At 40.8% G+C, this 21,724-nt stretch overlaps 1 protein-coding gene across 5 annotated transcripts in view; it reads left to right on the forward strand.

The window, feature by feature from the left end:
- LOC112109868 (transforming growth factor beta receptor type 3) overlaps positions 1-21,724 on the forward strand; it is a 177,109-nt gene that overhangs the window by 128,720 nt on the left and 26,665 nt on the right. For all 5 annotated transcript variants that reach the window (XM_026655909.2, XM_026655905.2, XM_026655906.2 and 2 more), the window contains exons 5-10: positions 1,143-1,326; positions 7,853-8,021; positions 10,331-10,478; positions 15,534-15,723; positions 18,799-19,121; positions 20,732-20,884. In XM_026655909.2, coding sequence (XP_026511694.1) covers positions 1,143-1,326; positions 7,853-8,021; positions 10,331-10,478; positions 15,534-15,723; positions 18,799-19,121; positions 20,732-20,884 — 1,167 coding nt within the window. The remainder of the gene's footprint in view (positions 1-1,142; positions 1,327-7,852; positions 8,022-10,330; positions 10,479-15,533; positions 15,724-18,798; positions 19,122-20,731; positions 20,885-21,724) is intronic.

Raw genomic sequence — 21,724 nt, forward strand, 5'->3', positions numbered from 1 at the left:
TTATCAATCTTCCTGTATTCCCCCTCACCCCCTTTCTTGTTCTCATTAGACTTGACTGGATAGACTCTGCTGAAACCAGGACTTGAAGGACCAACATTGCTAGACCACGTGGAGCAGATATCAGGCCCCAATCATCAGTCACATTGAACGAGCACAAAATACAGTCTAGGATTGATGACTTTTAGCTGTTTGAGCTCCTCGAATCCTGAGCCAGCTGTGCGCTGATCCAGTCCAAACATGTACATTAGAACCACCTACAGATGCTCTAAATTACACTAGCTGCCAGTGGCCAGCCCCAAAGGATCAATATGACAGCCTTCTGTGCCACCAGATGATCCCCCTGGACTGGGATGATCTTCCTTGGGCTGTAATGCTGGATTTAGGGCTGCTTTTCACCACCAGTATGGCAGAAAGCAGCCCAGTGTAGGGGAGAATCTGGCCCTCTGATCTCACCTGCTCCAGATTGACTCCATTGCCACTCCACCAAAGTCCTTGGGGTTGCTTGGCCTTACCATGACACGACTAAGAATTATTTGGCTCTCATTCTTCATTTCACTCCGTTCTGTTTCTGCAGCCGACATATTTGAATATCCCAAGTCTTTTGCACATATCCTCATTATAGTGACATGCACTATTCCTCAGTTTTCATTATTTTTAAAGTGGTTATGAGTGAGATGTTAGGTTGCCCATCAGGGCCTCAGATAGTGTAGTGTATTTGTAAGCTCTTTTCTAAAGGTGTATGATTCCTCTTACATTTTGGACCAGACATTTCAAGCCTCCAGACACATGCTCCTGTCAAGAAAGCAACAAAATGAGTTTTTCTTTAATAAAATAAGGTGTTCTCATCTGGTGAGGCTTTCAGCCATTATCTTCGGCTAACCTGGACAAGCATGACTTTGTGTTCTTTCTGATCATGTGATATTTAAAATGATTACATGGTGTCTAAACCGTTTTTAAAAATTGTCTGTTAAGCAGATTTTAAAACATGCAAAGTTTCAGTTAAGAGCAGTGGTGGCACATGTCACTTCATCACTTGCAATGAACAGATTTCTGTGTGACAGATTAAATGGCTTTTTTAAAAAAATTATACTTCTGTACTAGGTAAATGTGTCATATTAAAAATACATTTTTGTTCCCATCAGGTATCTCCAGGTTCCATTGTTCAATTTGAGAAGGGAAATTTCTCCTTGGCAACAGAAACCAAGGAAAAGCCTTTCCCTCAGGGAAATGAACATCTGTTACAGTGGGCCCAAAAGGAATATCGAGCAGTCACGTCTTTCACTGAACTCAAAATATCGAGAAACATTTACATCAAAGTGGGAGAAGGTAAGGATATTTTTTAAACAGAACAGGGAGGGCATTATAGCAGGATGGTGAGAATGCGGCGCATTATAGTTTGTATTTTACGTTCTGTGTCTTAATAATGAAATATAATGCTCAATATTTTAGAATGGAGACATGGTTAAGGGGCTTGTGGGGGGAGGGGAACAACAAGTCTGAATATCAGGCCATGGAGTTAGGTTCCTATGTAGGGATTCTGATGCCTTATTTTAGGCAGCCAAGTTTGGAAATTTTGCCCAGAATCCATTAGAGGAGTCAAATATTTAAGAAGTCGCATTTTCTAAAAGGGTAAATGAATCGTGCTGACTAATCAGGTAGCCTGTACTCTTCATTGAAAGGATTGATCCTCAGAAACTGAGGCTGAGTGGGATTTATTTTTGCTAGCCAGAAAGTCACTGAGCTTTTTCTCTGTTTATTGCTTTAATCCAAGAAATGGACAGGGACTAGAGTGCTTTGCACAAAGAATTGTTCCCTTCTACCATTTTGAAAGATAAGTAGCCCCCAACTTGGACACGTGTACTTTGTAGCCTCAAGGATTCAGCCTGAATTAAAAGAATGTGAACTCTTTTCTCCAGCTGCCTTTTTTCTGATGCACTCTGAGAGTTAGTCAGTTCAGGAGAGTTGCTGTATGGTGCTGACCTGCAGCATACTTACTGCATGTACCCATTCAGTTAGCCCATCAGGAAATTCTCACCACTTACAAAGGCAGTTGAAAGCCTTTTTGTGCTGTCTGGCCATAATGCCCTACATCTTCACAAAGAGGGTGGGGAGTTACTGAGTGCAGCTTTCCAGGGAGGGACAATTTTCATGCAGGCCTGGAGGATAGGTGGAGGGGTTCCAGTGTATTCTGCATGCATATTTGGCATCAGAAAAAGTCAAGAGTCATTCACTAACTTGCTGCAACTCTCTCTTTATTTAGTGCTCTGAAGGCATAATCAGAGTTGTAGATCAAAACAATGTTGGTACCAAAACACAGTGTAAATAATATTGAGATACAGACTGAGCACAGTCCAGAGATTCAAAGTGAAGGCTTCAGCACAACTGTTAGTGCCCAGGTATTGTAAAACTGGCACAGAATATTATCCAGCAATATGAGGCTCCTTACGGTACTATGACTGGGAACAGTAGAAATCAGTGGGAAATTTTAGCGAACTCCAGCAAGTATTAGAAATATAGCATTTACCAGAACCAGTGGGCTACCTAATTCAGCAGTGCTCCTGCAGTAATGCTGGAGAAGACGAAACTGCTGCGTTATTCGCCTAGCCAGTTACACAAGACTATGTGGAGAAAACATGCTTTCCCAAGCGCCTGCATGTGATCACTTTATTTCCTGAAGCATGAGTCTTGCCCCCACAAATCAGAACATGCCTGTTGGTTTTATCCAAAACCTGCCAAATTTCTGCAGGGATTCCCCTGTTTGATTTCTTTTCTACTTGGCACCAGTCTAAGACTTTAATGCCAGAGGGTCATTCAGAAATATATTTATTAGTTTATTAAACTGAACTGCCTTCATTGCTGTTCTTGGAACATATGTACGTTAGTGGTAGTTGTCTGTATGCTGTAGAGATGAACGATTAATTAGATACTTCAAAAATCGGACTGAATTTTGTAGGCTGATCTGCAAGTCTCCAATCAGATAAGCAGTTAAATATATAAGAAGCTTGCTACAGCTACAAAAATGTTGAACACCACAATTCAACTAGGAATAACCACACGAGATTGGGCTTGGCAAGCAACCAAGATCGACACTTTTTCAAGGAGTTTCTACAAACAAGTTGAACTGTAACCCCTATTTGGGTTTTAGATTCAAACGTCTTTTAACTCCTGGCAAGTTGAGACTTGAGTCCTCAAATGGGCAGAAGAGAGAAAAATCAGATTCCTTCAGAGTATGTACCACAGCAGTCAAATGGCAAGAAGATTGCACACAGTATCTCTTTGCAGTATCCCTCCTTGCAAGTTTAATAAGGGAATTGCTGAGAAACAAAATACTGAATTGGCCAAAATGCAACATACACTGAATGAGAGGTGTCAGGCTTTTGAAACAAAGGTTAGGCTGCCCAGAGCCCAGCCTGCAAGCTGATGATTGGCTCCTGTAAAGTGCTAAGCACCCTCCACTTCCACTGGCTCCAGTAAAGTGCTAAGCACCCTCCACTTCCACTGGCTCCAGTGAGAGTCAATTGTGCTTGGCATGAATTAGGGCACCTGATTGTGTCACCTATACCTGTGTTGGGTAGTACCTGATTTCAAAAGGACTTCACATAGCATGGTACTACTCAACATGAGTAAAGGAGGCAGAATCTGGTCCAGGAAGAGCTCAGCTCTTTCGAGGCTCAGGCCCTAACTGTGAATAAACTTGAACAGAAAATTCAGTTCATGGGCGGGGTGGGGAGGGGGGAGAGACTGGCACCTGAAGAAGAAAGCTCTTTCCAAGGACAAAATCACTTCTAACTTTGCTGTTCTAAGAAAACAGTGGTGAAGCAAGGAATGGCTGCTGAAGGGAAGTGGAAATCTAGCAAACCAGGTCAGGGCTAGGAGCATACAAATCATGGGGATGCCATACCTCAAGGATATAATGGAACTGGCTGATTAGAGATCAGATGGATGGGCATAATCAGAACATTAGACAGACTGCACTGAAATCCTGGGCCAAGGAAATATATGTGAAACGATGTTACTATGTAAAATGAAGAGGGACTCCGAAAAGAACTGAAGTGGAGAACAGTCTGATCACGGTTATCGGAGTTCAGAGAGTGAGACTGGATTCTGTTTGAGGGACCTGTCAGTGGAACTATTCTCAATACAAGACCTCAGCCAGGCACACACAAGGAGAAATCCCTTTAATGATATTTAAAAGGATGTTATTGATACAGATTTGATGACAGCAATTCTTTGTCCTGCAAAAGTTAGGATAACCTATTATGACAAAACATGTATGTTTTAGGACACAGACTGTACAAAATGCTTATGGGATAAAATGTAATCAGACATTGCTGGTGCAGGTGCTGAAATGTCTATGTAGGACGGGGCCCAAGTTTCGTTAGCATGCAACAGGCTATTTGTTATTACTATAGATACTAATTGTTCCTCCAACCATTTACTACAGTTGATGGCTTTGTTGTTTAGTTCAGAAATCCTGTGAGTATAAGCTCCATAAATATTTGGGTACCTGCCCTGTAGTTAATTTCTTTGTCAGTGATAGGTGTGGTGGGTATAAAGTGGTGCTATACCACATGGTTTGCAGGGTTACTGCTTTATATATTTCACTGAGTTAATATTCAAGCTTTTGCTAATTAATCTACAGAATTTTGTACTGAATCGTTTTAATAGTTTTGGGGTTACTGCTTGAATTCACATTCACCTCTCTTCTCCCTGGCCTGCCCCTTTCTCACCCCACCTTTTGAGGAGCCCTCCAAACTCCTCCCTGCTGGGGAACAAAATCTCCACAGTAGTTTTAAATTCTCCTTGATACCATCAGGGCCGGCTCCAGGGTTTTGGCCGCCCCAAGCAGCCAAAACAAAACAAAAAACAAAACAAAACAAAAAGCCGCGATCGCGATCTAAAAAAAGCCGCGATCGCGATCTGCGGCGGCAATTCGGCAGGAGGTCCTTCACTCCCAGGCGGAGTGAGGGACCGTCCGCCGAATTGCCGCCGAATACCTGGACCTGCCGCCCCTCTCCAGAGTGGCCGCCCCAAGCACCTGCTTGAGAAGCTGGTGCCTGGAGCCGGCCCTGGATACCATTTTAAAGCTGAGACTTCTGTGCTCTCTTCAACATTCTGGAATAGCAGTGTGCAAAGAAATGAGTTAGACCACCAACATGAGTGACAGAGAGATTCCTCTGCTTACTCCTGGGCTGAAATCCCAAACCTCTCCCTTATACCAGACTTAGACTTTGAAAGGCGAGTTCCAGTTGGACGGAATTTTTACAGCTGAATTCTAAACAGTGGTTTATCATGGAAAGGTGATACAAGTAATGGTTCCTAATGCTCTTAAGTGAGGAGCACTAAATTGTGTCCAATTTAAGGTCACATTGGCCAAGAACCCAAGGGTAACACCCAGTTCATACAGAATGTAGCAGAATGCAGCCTCCCTTATCTTTAAAATGGAAGTGCTGCCCACAGAACTACAGGTCCCGATGTACAATATTCCACCTTAATCCAAGCAATCTGGCAGGCTCTGAAGATGAAGCATCTGCCAGCTACATTGCAGAACTCCAGTGGGTACACTTCGGCAAATTGGTTTCAAGGCATCTGTATATTCTGACCAGATACCCTATCATGTATTCTTCCATGCATATTTTACAGCAAATTCCATAGTATTATTGTCTGGAGATTACAGGAAGGTGGAGAGGCCGTAAACCAACCACTCCATAAATCATTTTTTAAACACCAATTAAATAGATTATTAAAACCTTAAACTCCCCCTCTCAAACAACTAGAAAGTAATGACCAAGGGCAGACAGAATGGGGTTCCTTTTATCTTCTGTTACAATCAGTGTCTTGGAAATTAGCAGTGGCAAGAGTAAACAGTTTTTATGAGGAGGAAAAAGAAAAACTACACGTATACGTCAAATAGCCAGTGAGAGAGAGTTAAAATGAAGAGCAGAGGGAGCGTATACTATCGAGAAGAGGCCCAGTGTGAGGAGTCTCAGTACCAGTGGCAGCCGGAGAAACAGACTGATTGATTGAAAATTCTAGAAACACTTAATGAAGATGCCAGGAACAGGAATCAAGCTCTTTGCGGTGGCTAATGATATAAAGCATGTGGTGATCATCCATGACCTACTGAGAGGCAATTATTTTATGGCATGAAATGTATTACAGTGCTGCTGCTGAGGGTTAAATATCATTTATTTGAGTTCAGTACAGATCATTTTCCATCCGCTGCTACGTGGGAGGAGTTGGCAGAATTGCAGCTGCATTCAGAGCTCATCATCTGGCCGGGCACATAACAGATGTTAGGGGAGTGCTCTGTTGGGCAGCTTGCATAATTGTAGTCTCATATAGTTTTGATAGAAAGATTTTCTAGAGGAGGAAGCAAAGTGAGTATTCAAAGACCGTTTTGTGCAGGGTTGGGAAAAGGAGCCATCTTAGCTGGTTGCACTATGCCTAGGGATTGCAGGAGTCTCTATATGAAGTTATGTACCAAACTAGAAGTCACTTGAAGGATGATGTGTCAGCCATAACGTAGAGAACCAAATGTTACAGGTGGTCTTAGCTCAGTTTCTAAGTCTGTTGTGCAATTTTGACTGTACCATATCCTGAGTTTGCTCATGAAAACTAAGTAGCTGTTCATCATGCTACTGATTTTTGGAAGGATAATCTTGTGGTTAGAGCAAAGGGATAGATAGGAGTTTGGGGTTTTATTCCTGTCCTTGCCACTGACTTCTTGTATGACCTTGGACATGTCACTTAAAACCTCTGTGCCACAGTGTCTCCATCGGTAAAATGAGGATAACTGCTTCACAGCATATTGTGAAGATTAATTCTTATGTAAAAGCACTTTCAATTCCTTGGATGGAAGGCCCTACAGAAATGCAAAGTATTATTATGGAAATACTGGTATTTTGAATGCAATTTTACAGGCCCTATTTAAAAATCTGGCCCCAAAAACTATTGCTTCTGTTGTTTTGCATCACAGACTCAAAGGGCCACCATCAACATGAAATCTCAGCAGTATTAAAGAAAAATAAAATGAAGTATAGTAGTTTCAGGTACCACATTTGCCGTTGAACCTATCTGTTGTGACTTTATAATCAGTTTTCCCTCTTGCTGTATGAAAGGTATACAAACAAGGGAAATGGGTATATCAGTATAATCAACAATTAAACTGACTATATACAAAGTATGGTCAAACACACAAAGTAAGAAAACTGAAAATAGAGAGAGAAAATATCTGATCTCTTTCACTTATATTAACCTTGGATGTTATGACTAATGACTAAAAAAAATTCAGAAGGAAGGAAGTCTAGCTTTTATGTTGAAAGTAGGGTGACCAGATAGCATATGTGAAAAATCGGGATGGGGGTGGGGGGTAATAGGCGCCTATATAAGAAAAAGCCCTGAATATCAGGACTGTCCCTATAAAATCGGGACATCTGGTCACCCTAGTTGAAGGTATCCCTTTTAAATATTTTTTGTGAATTACATTCAGAAGAAATATTTTTTTAAACACAGTGCACCAGATTAACTGTACTTTTATTCATTCTGAAGAAAGTTTTTCAGCTATCACCTTTACTACACCTGTAATTTACTACACCTGTTTTCAGATGTCTGTGTGTTGTAAATGGAAACTATCAATTATAAATTATTTATAGCTTTTGCTTCAGAGATGTCCTATATTGTTAGAACGGTAACACCATTTTTTTCAAGATTGTTGGTGTATCATCCATACTTACGTAAGTAAGTATACTTATATCAGGATTACAAGGAAGTGTTGTATTTAAGTGGTGTGTGTGTGTTGGGTCGGGTATATATATATTTCAGGGCATATGTGTATACTTTTTTTCCCCAGATCAAGTTTTTCCTCCCACATGCAACATAGAAAAGAATTTCCTCTCTCTGAATTACCTTGCGGGATATCTACAACCAAAGACAGCGGATGGGTGCCTTATGTCTGCCACAGACCAAGAAAGAGAGGTTCATATAATTGAATTAATCACTCCAAACTCCAATCCCTACAGGTAAAGTGTCCACAAATTAAGTTATAAAGTAAACTTGTGAGGATTAGATAACTAAAGTAAAAATCCTAGTATCTGTCAAAAATGAAATCAATGGGACTTCTTGGTCATTATAAGAAAGAGGTGAAGAATCAGACCTGTTCTGCTTTAAATTAGGTAGAAATCTGAGATATTTAGTACAAGAAGGATATTGGAGCAGGACCCTGGATTGCCTCAAAATGATACATTCATTTTCCTGTTTGGACTGTAAAAGTAAAGTGTAGTTCCCGTGGGCCATATACTGCCATTGTTCTGCAGGCAGAACTCCTATTCAAGTTGTGGGACTACTCACAGAGTAAGGGTGGCAGAGTCTGGCCTGAAGTGTTCAAGAGGAGCCAGCTGGCACAAAGAAATGAGTATCATCTGGTAGCGAGCACTCCCAAATTGTAATCTCGGTACTATCAATCACTTGCCAAATCATTTAACCTCTGTGACTCAGTTTTCCTCACAGTATTGCTGTCAAGGGTATTAAGCTTAGCTAAAATGCCATGAAGATGTAGGGAAAGTTTTGGGGTGCGGGTTGTGGGTTTTTTTGGGGTTTTTTTTTGAAAGAGTACTAACTTGTAGCCTAACTGGTCTCAGTGGAGTCAATGGTAAATCTCTGCTTGATTTCAATGGAAGCAGAGTTAGGCCAATGTGGAGCATTTTTGAAAATCCCACCTGTAGAGTCCTATATAGGTGCTAAGTATTGTTATTGTACATAAAATCTGTATTTCACTGTCAGCATAGCAGTGCAGCTTTTCCACAGGCACCAGTAGAAGTGTGTATTCCTCAAAGATAATGGAAAGAGACTAATGTCTGCTTACCAAAGAGACCAGGCAGATCTCTCTGAGTTACCCAATTTTGTCATAATTTCATTAAGAGCAAATCCAGCTCCTTGGCAGTGGAATTGGTACACCTCAATTATACAAAGGAGTTTGGTTGGGAGAGGGCTACACAGGGGATGCACACACCCAGCATGTTGCTGAACCCAGCTCTGCAGGAGTTCCTTAAATAGCAGTGCCTGGGAGTTTGAGGGAGGGTGGGGTCATGACAGAAGCAGGGCAGAGTAGGGCCCATGGATTTGCTGCTGCATGGCATGAGCTGGGACAGTAAAGGGCTACTTCAGCCATTGTGGTGAAGCATAGCTTCTATGGAGCAGTTCCTTTTCATCACTGCCACCACTGGTCTCCTGTGGAGATACCCACTTACAGCCTTCTGCTTGGGTGGAGCTCTGGGTCTTGGTTTTGACTGAAAGTGCATAATGGGAGTTTACTTTTCAAATGTTTAAACTGCAGATGTTTCTTAGTTTAAATGTACTAGTAAAATTTAAGATTAAAAAAGAAGTGTACTAATTCAGTACCTGCCTCAATCCTGTTATATGCCCAGATGCTGCCCATGTTGAAACCAACAGGAACTAAGAGGGACATGTGCATAACTACAGGAGATAAGACAAAGGCCCTGAGATATTAAATCAAAATGCAAAGTTTAGTTGAGGCCCATTAATTGGCAACAAGCATACTTTTATGGTCTACGACTTGGTAAAATCATGATGGAAATGAAGATTTTCTGTTGAATTTATATTCTGCATGAGGAAATGTTATTGCTGGGTAAAATCCACTTGCTCTACTTATTTTACTGTGCTGTTAAAAATCTGGATTGTATTCCTCAATTTTCCAGCAATCAGTAGGTTGGATGTCTGTGTTTTGTTTTGTTTTTAAATAACTATATATCCAGAAGTATTTGGAAACTAAACACGATAGTATAATAATTCTACGACGCATGCAAAATTTTAAGAGCAGATATATTACTAAAACACATTATTTGTACTTTTTTGTGTTGCTGAACCTGCCTAGTTTATTTTGGTTTTTGGTACGATGGGGTGATCTTTTGATCTTTAATATATCTATACCCATGGAAAACTGAAATAACTGTATATTTAAGAGTTGTTTTGTTGAAATGAGGAAAAAAATATTGTATAAAGCAAACTACTAGTGGTTCAGTTTAATCTACCTTAAATAACAGCTGGAACAAGTAACAAAAACTTTTTGTAAATAAGAGATAAAATATTGAACAATAATTATTAGTCTGAAAAAGCACTTGATTCTGTTATGTAAAATCATTTTAGTGTGTGTGAAGTAACAATCTGTTTTGCACATGTTGTGTTGCCTGGGATGATCTCCAGGATTTTAATCAGCTGGCCAGACACTGGAATCATGATGGACTGGAAGAAGTTTGATAGCTGAAAATTTCTGGCATTCTGGTCTTACTTTGCCTTTATTTTCCACATACAGTGCTTTCCAGGTGGATATAATCATTGACATTAGACCATCTCAACCAGACGTCATGCTTGTCAGGGACCTCATACTTATCCTCAAGTGTAAAAAGTCTGTCAATTGGGTTATCAAGTCACATGATGTTCAGGGAAAACTGGAAGTGATTGTAAGTTAATGCATTTTTTTAATTTTTCAAGAAGCAAAATGCTGTTAATAGCTAATATGTTATGTGAATGAGTTAGAGTACAATGTCTTCTCCCTCTTAGCTAACATCCCTGGGTTATTAGCACTTTTCACAAAGTAGCATTCAGAAGTCTCTACATATATACAGAGGAACACATACACAGAAGAACTCTTCTGGCAGCTGGTGACATTTGGGCCAGGAGTGGATGGTGCTGCTAAATAGAACGTAAATCCCTCCCACTTATCTGACACCCATGAGATGTATGCAGATTCCTTACACGTTGGAAAAAAATATTCACTTCTCATGTGCCAGTACCTCAGTGAATGAATTCATAAGTTCATCTCAGAAGTTGGCAAGATGCCTGCAAGAGCAGAATGCATAATCATTAACTACAAGTAACACACCCACATCTCCTACAGAAGTGGGAACTGGTTAGTTCTGCTTCATTTCTACCCACATATAGTGTTTGGTCAGACTGCCCTCACCTTTGCTCTGGCTGCAAATACAAGGTTTCAAACATTTTCAAACCTGAAGTTAGACTCATAAATACATATTTAGGCATAGCTGGAAGTTCCATTTCAGAAAGACACCTGATGCATATTCTATGGCTCAGCACCATATCTGTTGAGAACATATTAATGAGCTTTCCCTAGGGAAAAATAGATTGATCTTGACCATATAAACAGTGTGGCCCATATCTGTCATGTTTGATTAGTTATGTTGCATGCTCTCTGTTTAGCTTAATAAGCTAAATAAAAGATATCTTTGTTGGGAGCCAGACCTATGTCCTAATGGTTAAGTGCTGCACGCTAACTGCAGGACACTCTGTGAGCTGTAGTGCATTTATAAGAACATCACTTTGCTTGGCAGCTCTCCTCTCTTGCTGATTTGGGAGCAGTACTAGAGGCCCTGGAGAGAGCTGAATCTAGATCTCCTGGGAGGATTGTAGGCAGGGTGCAGGGTCTTGAGGGTAAGGGGAGTAAAGGGAAAACAGGAGGGATGCTCAGGCTATGGAAGGAAAAGTTATCCTTTGTGACATCTCAAAATCCCCCTCCCATGCCAGTGTGTGGAAGGGTAAAGTGTGCCCTGGGTAGTCATGTGCAGTAAGGGAAAGCCCAAGCTTAGTTTACTGAGCTTAGCACATCTGTAAACACAGGGACACCCCCCCCCCAAAAAAAAGTTTAAATTCTCATTCAGGATTACTGCATAGAATTTGCTACTGAATGTTTTAGGCATAAACTGGGATGATGCCTTTTTGAAGGAGTATTTTCGCATGCTGTAGAATTGAGAGCAAATCCACTGCATGCTCATAGGCAGCTAGAACCTAAATTGCATGTGCATGTAGCTACCTGAAAAAATTGCCATTTGTGGCTTATGTATTTGCTGTGATATGAAATCCTAAAGGACGGTAAAATGTCTCAAATGTTTATTAGGTGTTAAGAGCACAAAGCAAGATTATTGATTTTTATTAAAATGGTCCCTTTTTATAGTTCAATTACATATTCAATAGAAAAGATAGAATGTATTATTTCATAAGAACATAAGAACGGCCATACTGGGTCAGACCAAAGGTCCATCTAGCCCAGTATCCTGTCTTCCGACATTGGCCAATGCCAGGTGCCCCAGAGGGAATGAACAGCACAGGTAATCAAGTGATTCATCCCATGTTGCTCATTCCCAGCTTCTGGCAAACAGAGCTAGGGACAACATCCATGTCTATCCTGGCTAAGTGGATGACACAATGTAATGTTTCTCATTTAGCATAACAAAAACAGGAAACAATATTACATTTTGAAAGATTAGGACATCAGATCATTTTTATTTCCATGCTAAAGTTCTTGGGCAAATATTTCCTCCATTGTGTCATTCAAAATGCATCCCTTTCTGAATATACATCCTTGGCCTACAGTAATTATGGGGGGAAAGAACTGAATGTCCCCATATCATTCAAGAAGACTGTACATTACAGTGCTCATCCAAGAATTGGGCTGTGTTTATTCCTCTATTCAGATGAAGTTCTTTCCAAGCCCAATTTTGGATATTGCGTAAAAACATTACAAAACAATTAGGTAATGTTTCATTATGTTCTTTTTTTACTAGCTGAATCAGTTCCACACTTTTGAATTTTCCTAACTTCTTGCCCTCAGCACAAATCACAATTGTCCTGGGAGAAAGTATTGGCAAACAGTGAAAGGTGAATACTAAGCTGCCTCTAAACCAGGGAAGGGAGTTTAAGGTCCAGACTCATAGACATTAGAGATGGAAAGACCAATTAGGTCATCTAGTCCATCCCACGTCTTGCTATGCTCATGAGATTTTTGATTAAATACTACAAACCAGTAATGTATTTCGTATGAAAAAAGGAATTACAAAATTATAGTGTACAATGGTCCAAATTCAGCCTGAGGTAAGTGGGCACAGTTCCACTCACACCATGGCTGAATTTGGCCCATTTTGTACAGCATTACGTATTTGAATTGGTATTGTACCTGGGTAGATTAATGCAAATTATTTTTTGTCTCGCATTTAGAACACCACTTGGAATGCCTGGCATTCTAACCACTCCATTCAAGCATACCAAGTTTTGCAAAACTATAGGTTGTGCTGTGGGTGAGGAAAATACAATGTACTGCCAAGTTCTATTATCTCCCGTTCATTTTAGCATATATAAGTGCAAAATTCTTGTAGGATAAAAACCAAATGATTTAAATGCTTGGAGAAATGTTAGGACTGTGCTTTAGATAAGAAAAAATAACCAAGTACAATAAATGATGCCAAGTTCTGAAATGGTCTCCATTTCAGACTGCATTTGGGGTAGCTGTGTTTGTGTATTTGTTTTGGGGTGCCTGCCAAGTATAAAGGAGAAAAAAATTCTGGAACCTACCAGAGGAAACTGCTGTTACATCTTCACAACAACATCTGGAAAATATGTAAATAGCTTTCTAGGTCTAACACAATGGTTTATGAATATGGGTCCTCGAGGTGTGAACCAGGATGTTGACAGTGCATACAAATGAATTGCCCAATTCTGCCAACCTTTGTTACTACACTTAGTCTCGGTGGGTTTATGCACAGGAGTGAAGGTGTGCAGGTTCAGTGTGTAATGGAGAGGTGCAAACAAATCCTAAAATTGGCCAGTGCCAGTTATGACAATAATATTTGTTCGGCTGTGTTGTCCTAACAACAAAATTAAAAAAGTGAGGACAGAAAGGAAAATACGGCAAATTTGGGGCAGTATAGTCATTCCAGCCAGTCAGAACTATGTTTACTTGAAATGTATATGAAGCTGTATCCAGATTAGTATCTGCTGAAAAGTAAAAGATTACTTGAACCAAGGTATTAAGAGGAGACACTAAAATTGGGATGTCCCTTGTTTCCTTTTTGTTTTGTTTTTTCCTCCTCCTTGAGGGATTTTCCTATATTGATAATGCTGCAGAAAACTTTGTGGCTACAGATCACCTGGCTCGCTTCTCATTATACTTTGCGCTTATAGTATGATCTTTTAACTGTAGATATCAAAATTTTATGTCTAAAGAGCCTGATAATGAATTCCCATTAACTTTTCTGGAAGTTGTGTATAAAGAATGTCAGATTGGACCTTTAGGGTTATCAACAGACCTACCTACTCATATCTCCTTGTCCAAAAACTTGGTTGGTGACACATTAAGAGGAAATTTATTTCTTTGAACCTTGATCTGAAGCAGCAGGCAGATATGACAACTGTCCTGCAGCAAGCTGGCAAAGACAGATCAGCATTGTAAATCTTTTAAAGCCCTACAGTGGGAAAGGATTAAGATTTGGTCATGTTGACAGCGAACAAAATGGGAAACAAATGGGGATTTTAGCAAAAATGCAGCATATATGATAGAGAAAATAATCAGGCATGGAAATGAAAGTGTTTCTTGTGCAGCATGAAAATAGTATGATCTGCAGGCACATAGCAGCAGTTGTTAAAAAGTGGTCCATTTTCCTCTCTATGGGACATTATTATTACATTCAGCTTGGTCTGTAGTTAAAGTGATTGTTACAGAACTGAACTTTGTGCAAATATATGTTTAAACCCAAGATGCCAAATATTTAAAATAAATTTAAAGTGGAATAACAGCAAATATTTTATGATGGACCCTGTGACAGCTAGAGATGCTTGTTTTATCCCCTTGACTTGCAGATTTAAATGAGAGATTTTGAAATTTAGCATAATTATTTATAATAAAATGAAAGATGACTGACATCTGTAATCAGCTGAGAATTGTTGTGTAATATCACTATGAATTTATTTGTGTACATACTTTTCGTATTGTAGCTTATCAAGTTATGCACAAGTTGTATTTATGAGAATATACATTGTACTTATATATATTTTTTAAACATGTCTTATAGCTCGCTATAGTCCTGAAAGATGCTGAGTACTCTAGATTTCCAGTGACTGAAAAATGTACAGTGATATTTGAGGATGCTCAGCATTTTGCAGGAGGTATTCGGTACTTCGGAGGATCAATTTCTAAGAGCCTCTTCTAGTGAGACACTGAGGCCCAGCTGATTTCAATGGGAGTTAGTGCATAAATACCTCTGAGGATCTGGGTCTCTGTGTCCTCAAGTCCCATTGGCTTCTAAGGTGGAATAGATGATGTGCAGCTGTACCATAAAGGATTGGGTCGTAGGCTGTGCCTTTTTCATTGCTGCCATACTGTGCAGGAGACCGGACTAGTGGTACAATGAAGATTTTGCTTACATAATTACAATGACAACCATCCCCGTAGTGATTAGTGAGGTAAGATGGACATTTGAAAAAATCAGGTCTCTTATTGTGGTTCACCTCAATTTATGGCTAATCTCAACTCATGGTCTGAAAATTATATGGTTATATTAAGGGTCATATGTTTGTCCCTGTGAACTTTTAGTAGGAAAGGGTAAACTATGTTGACAAACCAAATGCAATAAATGTTATTCTTTCGCATTTTTCAATTCATTTTTCTATGACTGGAAAAAGCTTCAAGTGCCAATTCACGAACCAATCTATTTCTGTTTTATGTGCAGGCACCAAACAGTATTGGCTTTGGAAAAGAAACGGAACGATCTATGATTATGACTAAATTAGTAATACCTGATATTCCCTCATCTCATGAGAATTTGATTAAGTGGGCTTATGACCATGGCTATAGCCCAGTTACTTCCTACACAATAGCCCCTGTGGCTAATAGGTTCCATCTACGAATTGAAGACAGTGGTAAGTATGAGGGTGGATTTTTATCATATACAAAAACATACCATACTCTTAGCTAAGTGACATTTTGACAGAGCCTCATGTGTTTGAGGTTTCATTCGCTGGGATCTCAGTACTTCCAGGCTCAAAGTACCAAGGGAGTTCACATCTTCCAATCAGCAAAATCTTACCAAAAAAAAAATTACGAGAGTTCTAGTAGGAAACCCCTGGAGACTGTGCTATTACCTGAAATATTGGTGGAATTGAGTAGCTGCATTTACCACAACCTGAAGCTAATACAATTAACTGTACTCAGTGGTCTCTGGAATTAGGGACCACCAATGGCTGGACAGGTTTAGTCTGGTTTTATCTTTCAAAAATGTGAACATAATGTTTCCCTGAGTTATTTTAAATGGTTTACACACAAAACTGTCTCAACAGAAGAGCCTGAGCAAAGATAGTAAATCAAAAGGCTTTTAAAAGATAGCATTATTGGGCCAAAGTCACTGATGACAAAAGTGGGTCCAACTCCATTGAAACCAGTTAAAGAATAGTCACTTATACTAGATCTGAATTTGGCCCATTGAGAATAATGTTTTGCATAATAAAAAAGCTTATGTTTGTGTATCTAGAGTAGTTGTATGGCCTCCAGAGAATTAACTGCTTGAAGTCAGCTGTTGTGATTTCAACCCTGAATAACAATGCAGAGCGCCTCGGGGAAATACTATTCTTGTTTGCCCACCAGTGTAAATCAAGAGAACTTTATTGAATATTGAAGTTACCCTGGTGTACATCTGGAACTCCAGTTGAGTTAGTTCTGGATTTACACTGGCAGATAACAGTAAAATTTTACTCCAGGAATTTGTGTGACAGCAACATTGTTGAAGTGAATATACTGCATTAATTGGTTGTGATGTTTCCTTCTCATTTGTTTACCCTTTACAGATAATAGGCCCATTCCTCAAAGTCCTTTTTCAGTCCTTACTGAAACAAAATTCTAGCAGTAGATATGCCTGATTAAAGACTTACAGGATTGGGCCCGTCATCCACTACTGCACTCTATAAAGGAAAAATTGTTGTAGTTGCTTTTGCAGTCCCGCAAGGACAGTTATTCTGGATAATGTTTGTCATGGTGTCTAGGATGTGGCTCAAAACCAAGAGTGCCTAAGTCAGGTCAGCCTGTCAGAAAACAGGACAGATACCCCAAACTGGTGGTATATTCTATAATTAGATTTTACCAAACCAGTACCAAATGTGTACTCCTGGATTACTATATTAGCCTTACCATGGAGCCACACAAAAGCCCCTTAGGCTCTCCATCGCATCTTGTCACTCAGACAAACTGGACTTTGTGATGAAAGGTTATTAAAACTAAAATTCACCTCACATTAGGTTCTTCCAACCCCAAAGTGTCAGTCACTCACCCCAGGTCAATGGATGCTCTGGATCTCGTACCAAAAACAATGCTGACAGCCAGGGTCTTTAGCAAACTAAAGAAAAATAAATGAGTTATTGAGAGGTTAAAGAAGGTAAAATATAGAACCGGTGTGTCAGAGTTCGTAAATCCAATTGATAGCAGAGATGTAATGTCTGCTAGATCCCATAAGTCTCTCATGGTTTCCCAAAATAGTTTTGGGGACCTCTGTCTTGTATCTGGAACGCCCCCTGACAGCATCCAAATAGATCAGAGATGCAGAATTCATCCCAGAGTTCCTTCTTGTAGTTGAAAACAGTCTGGAAAGTGCTTTTAACACAGCATGGGCTCTCCCTCTGTTGACTAAACAGACAAAGTTCGTGTATTTTCCATTTTTGCTTAATGGCCCTTGCTTTGAAGTTAAAAAACCTTTAATTTACATTTCCAAGGCTCCAATCTCCAATGGGTAAACATAATGTAACGACAATGTGATAACCAGAAACAAATCTTCATTAGTTTTCATGTAGTTTTACACATCAAGTAAATTCACATCTAAAAATTAACACACGTTATTGTTTTAGGGTTAACTAAGTACAAGGATAGCAAGCACAGGAAATAGACAAGTGGATACAATAACATTAGTATTTCCTTTGGATCTATACTAGCAAGTGAATTAGTTTGCACACACTATGACCTTTTATCATTTCTTTGGTATTCATACACAAGTGAATTCCAATTATAAAGAACTTGATGGGATAGAATACAATACAGTTTGCGGATGACACTAAGCTGCGGGGGAGAGGTAAACAAGCTGGAGGGTAGGGATAGGGTCCAGAGTGACCTAGACAAATTGGAGGAATGGGCTAAAAGAAATTTGATGAGGTTCAACAAGGACAAGTGCAGAGTTCTGCACTTAGGAAGGAAGAATCCCATGCACTGCTACAGGCTGGGGACTGACTGGCTAAGCAGCAGTTCTGCAGAAAAGGACCTGGGGTTTACAGTGGACAAGAAGCTGGATATGAGTCAACAATGTGCCCTTGTTGCCAAGAAGGCTAATGGCATATTGGGCTGTATTAGTAGGAGCATTGCCAGCAGATTGAGGGAAGTGATTATTCCCCTCTATTCGGCACTGGTGAGGCCACATCTGGAGTATTGCATCCAGTTTTGGGCTCCCCACTACAGAAAGGATGGACAAATTGGAGAGAGTCTGGCAGAGGGCAACTAAAATGATCAGGGGGCTGGGGCACATGACTTACGAGGAGAGGCTGAGGGAACTGGGCTTATTTAGTCTGCAGAAGAGAAGAGTGGGGATGGATTTGATAGCAGCCTTCAACAACCTGAAGGGGGGTTCCGAAGAGGATGGAGTTTGGCTGTTCTCAGTGGTGGCAGATGACAGAACAAGGCACAATGGTCTCAAGTTGCAGTGGGGGAGGTTTAGGTTGGATATTAGGAAACACTATTTCACTAGGAGGGTGGTGAAGCACTGGAATGGGTTACCTGAGGAAGTGGTGTAATCTCCATCCTTAGAGGTTTTTAAGGCTTGACATACCTGGCTTGGATGATTTAGTTGGGGTTGGCCCTACTTTGAGCAGGGGGTTGGACTAGATTACCTCCTGAGGTCTCTTCCAACCCTAATCTTCTATGATTCTATGATGATGATTTGATTTACTCTTTTCTGTTTCTAGAAGAGATGAATGACGAAGACCACCCTTTTCTTCCCCCAGAGCTGACCGAACTGTCAGATAACCCTCTGCCTGCTTTGAAGGAGCCCACATTAAGCGACGGCCTGGGTTTTCCTTTTCACATTAACAGAGGAAGGCACGATAAGGTGGGAGAAGGAATTTCCTTACCAAGGGATACAGAAGACACAATAATGAGTCGTTTCTATGAGCAACTGCTTCAAGAATCTGAAGAACCTGAAGAGGTGCAGGGAAGCATTGATGTAGCCCTCTCAGTAAAATGTGATGACAAAATGATGACTGTTGCAGTAGAAAAAGACTCCCTGCAGGTTAGTCTACTCTCTTAATCCCAGACTGTGAAACACTTTACAGAAGGCCCGATCCTGACCAACCGTTACCCATAGCCACATTCCAGATAACCCACAGATTGAAGGGGAAACATATGGCAAAAATTCTTTCCCCCAATTCTGGGTTCTGGCCTGTCCCAGAATTTGTAGACAGGTGGTTCTACAGGCTCTTCATGACCGGAAATGTGAAGAGGCAATTGCTGGATGCCAGAGACTAGAGATTGGGACTGTGATGGACATCCACTATGATCCATAAAAAATGGCATTTACAGCTCTCCTACCACCCACCATCTACACTGAGGTTGCTTGTGCCTTAGGGAGGAATAATTTGCATTGTGGATGGAAGTCTTGTACAGAATAAGGCTTTTTTTTTTTTTTTTTTAAGTTCAGTTTTGGCCAAACAGTGAAGTTCATACTAGAATGAAAAATACAGTAACTCCTCACTTAACGTTGTAGTTATGTTCCTGAAAAATGCGACTTGAAGCAAAACGATGTTAAGCGAATCCAATTTCCCCATAAGAATTTAATGTAAATGAGGGGGTTAGGTTCCAGGGAAATTTTTTTCACCAGACAAAAGACACACACACACACACACACACACACACACACACACTCTATAAGTTTTAAACAATTTAATACTGGTACACAGTGATGATGATTGTGAATCTTGGTTGAGGTGGGGGAGTCAGAGGGTGGGATATTTCCCTTACTGCTAAATGATGAACTAGCAATTGGCTGAGCTCTCAAGGGTTAACTCTCTCACTCTACAAGGCAGCGGAAATGGAGGGAGATATGCACATTTCCCCTTTAAGTACACTGCCTTGTTAATTAGATGAGCTTGCTGAGACCGCAGCTGCTGCAAGCTCCCTCCATCCTGAGCCCTGGTGTGTCCCCCTTGCTCTATGGAACTTGGGGTAAGCGGGGTGCAGGAGCAGGGGGGAGGGGGACACCCTGACATTAGCCCCCCCTTCCTTCCCTCCCCACCCCCCCACACACACAGCAAGCAGGAGTCTCGGGGAGCAGCTCCAAGGCAGAGGGCAGGAGTAGCACATGGCAGTGGGGGGGAGGGACAGCTGCAATTGCTAGTCTGCTGGGCAGCTGCTGCACAGGGAACTTAGGGGAGCGGGGAGCTGATATGGGGGCTGCCGGTCCACCCTGGTTCCAAGCCCCCACCAGCTAGCTGCAAGGGGCTGCTCTTCCTGCAAGCAGTAGACAAAGCAGGCGGCTGCCAAACGACATTAGAAGGGAGCATTACACAACTTTAAACGAGCATGTTCCCTAATTGATCAGCAACATAACAACGAAACAACGTTAACCGGGATGACTTTAAGTGAGGAGTTACTGTATAGCTATTTTCTTTTTTTTACTCCATGTGATGGTTGTCTCCTCTGTTGTTCCATCAACTAATGTCATTGTGTGACAGTATTTTGTAGTAAATGTCACAGGACATGCAGTTCAATGGCAGTCTTATTAATAGTCATGCAAAAATATACTATGCTCTACTTAAAATAAGAGTATAACTTGTAAGTATGTATCTCATGCAATTGTATTTTCTCTGAGGTTTCAGCCACTTATGCAATGTCATTGTTTAGGCTAATGGTTACACAGGGACAGAACTCTCACTACTAGATCCTGCCTGTAAAGCGAAGATGAATGGTACCCATTTCATTTTGGAATCTTCGTTGCACAGCTGTGGGACTCAACAGATAGACTATGCCTTGGATAACATAGTTTATTTTAACTCTGTGAGTATTTTACAAGGAGAGATGTTTTTCTTTGCTGTGTATTGTTATGGTACAATAAGGCTATAAGGACCAGATTGTGACTGGACCTAGTATGAGTATTAAGGAGGTGTGCCCCCTTCTCAATCTTTTCATGCCCAGGCTAGGGCCAGTCACAGTTACAGTCCCTGAACTCAGGAAAGTGCGAGGCTGCTCCCTCAGTGTGTTGCTGGGGGCACATGACATCCAAAAGAGAGTGGGAGGAGATGGGAGTGTGTTCCCCTCTTCCGTACTAGACATTGGAACAAGCCAGGTGCACTGTGGGGAACTAGCTGCACTGTTCCAAAATATGATGCAGCCTTCCTTCATGCACCATGCTGCTTGGAGAGGGAGGCACAAGTCTTCCCTGAGCTCCCCCAGGGCAACTCCGCAGTACCCCCTCACTACTAGCACAACTTAGCCCTGAGCTGGTATGGCAACAAATATTTATGATCACAAAAGAAAATATAAATTAAAACTCCTCCTGTAGGGAACACTTCTCTTCTATAACTTTGAATGAATAATGCCCCTGAAATTGAGGGACTGGTCCAATCTGTGCAGGCTTCTATCTTGCTCTTTTGCCGTTCAGTGAAGGCCTGGGCTTCTCCTGAGCACAGATTGCTGATCATGGCAAATTGTGTGGTGCTATTTTACAATGGAACAAGTGCCCACTAAAACACACATTTTCACCTGTGTCCACTAACATAATACCTGAACCCAAGCCTTCCACAATGAAAGGCTGGTGGACTCTACCAATAAGCTCCTCAAATGTGCTTTCAAGTGTGTTTATTCTCTGAATACAGGAAGGCAGTATTGTACGCTGTT

This window comes from Terrapene carolina, unplaced genomic scaffold (genome assembly GCF_002925995.2).
Source record: "Terrapene carolina triunguis isolate 2854851 unplaced genomic scaffold, T_m_triunguis-2.0 Scaffold211, whole genome shotgun sequence".
NCBI lineage: Eukaryota > Metazoa > Chordata > Testudines > Emydidae > Terrapene > Terrapene triunguis.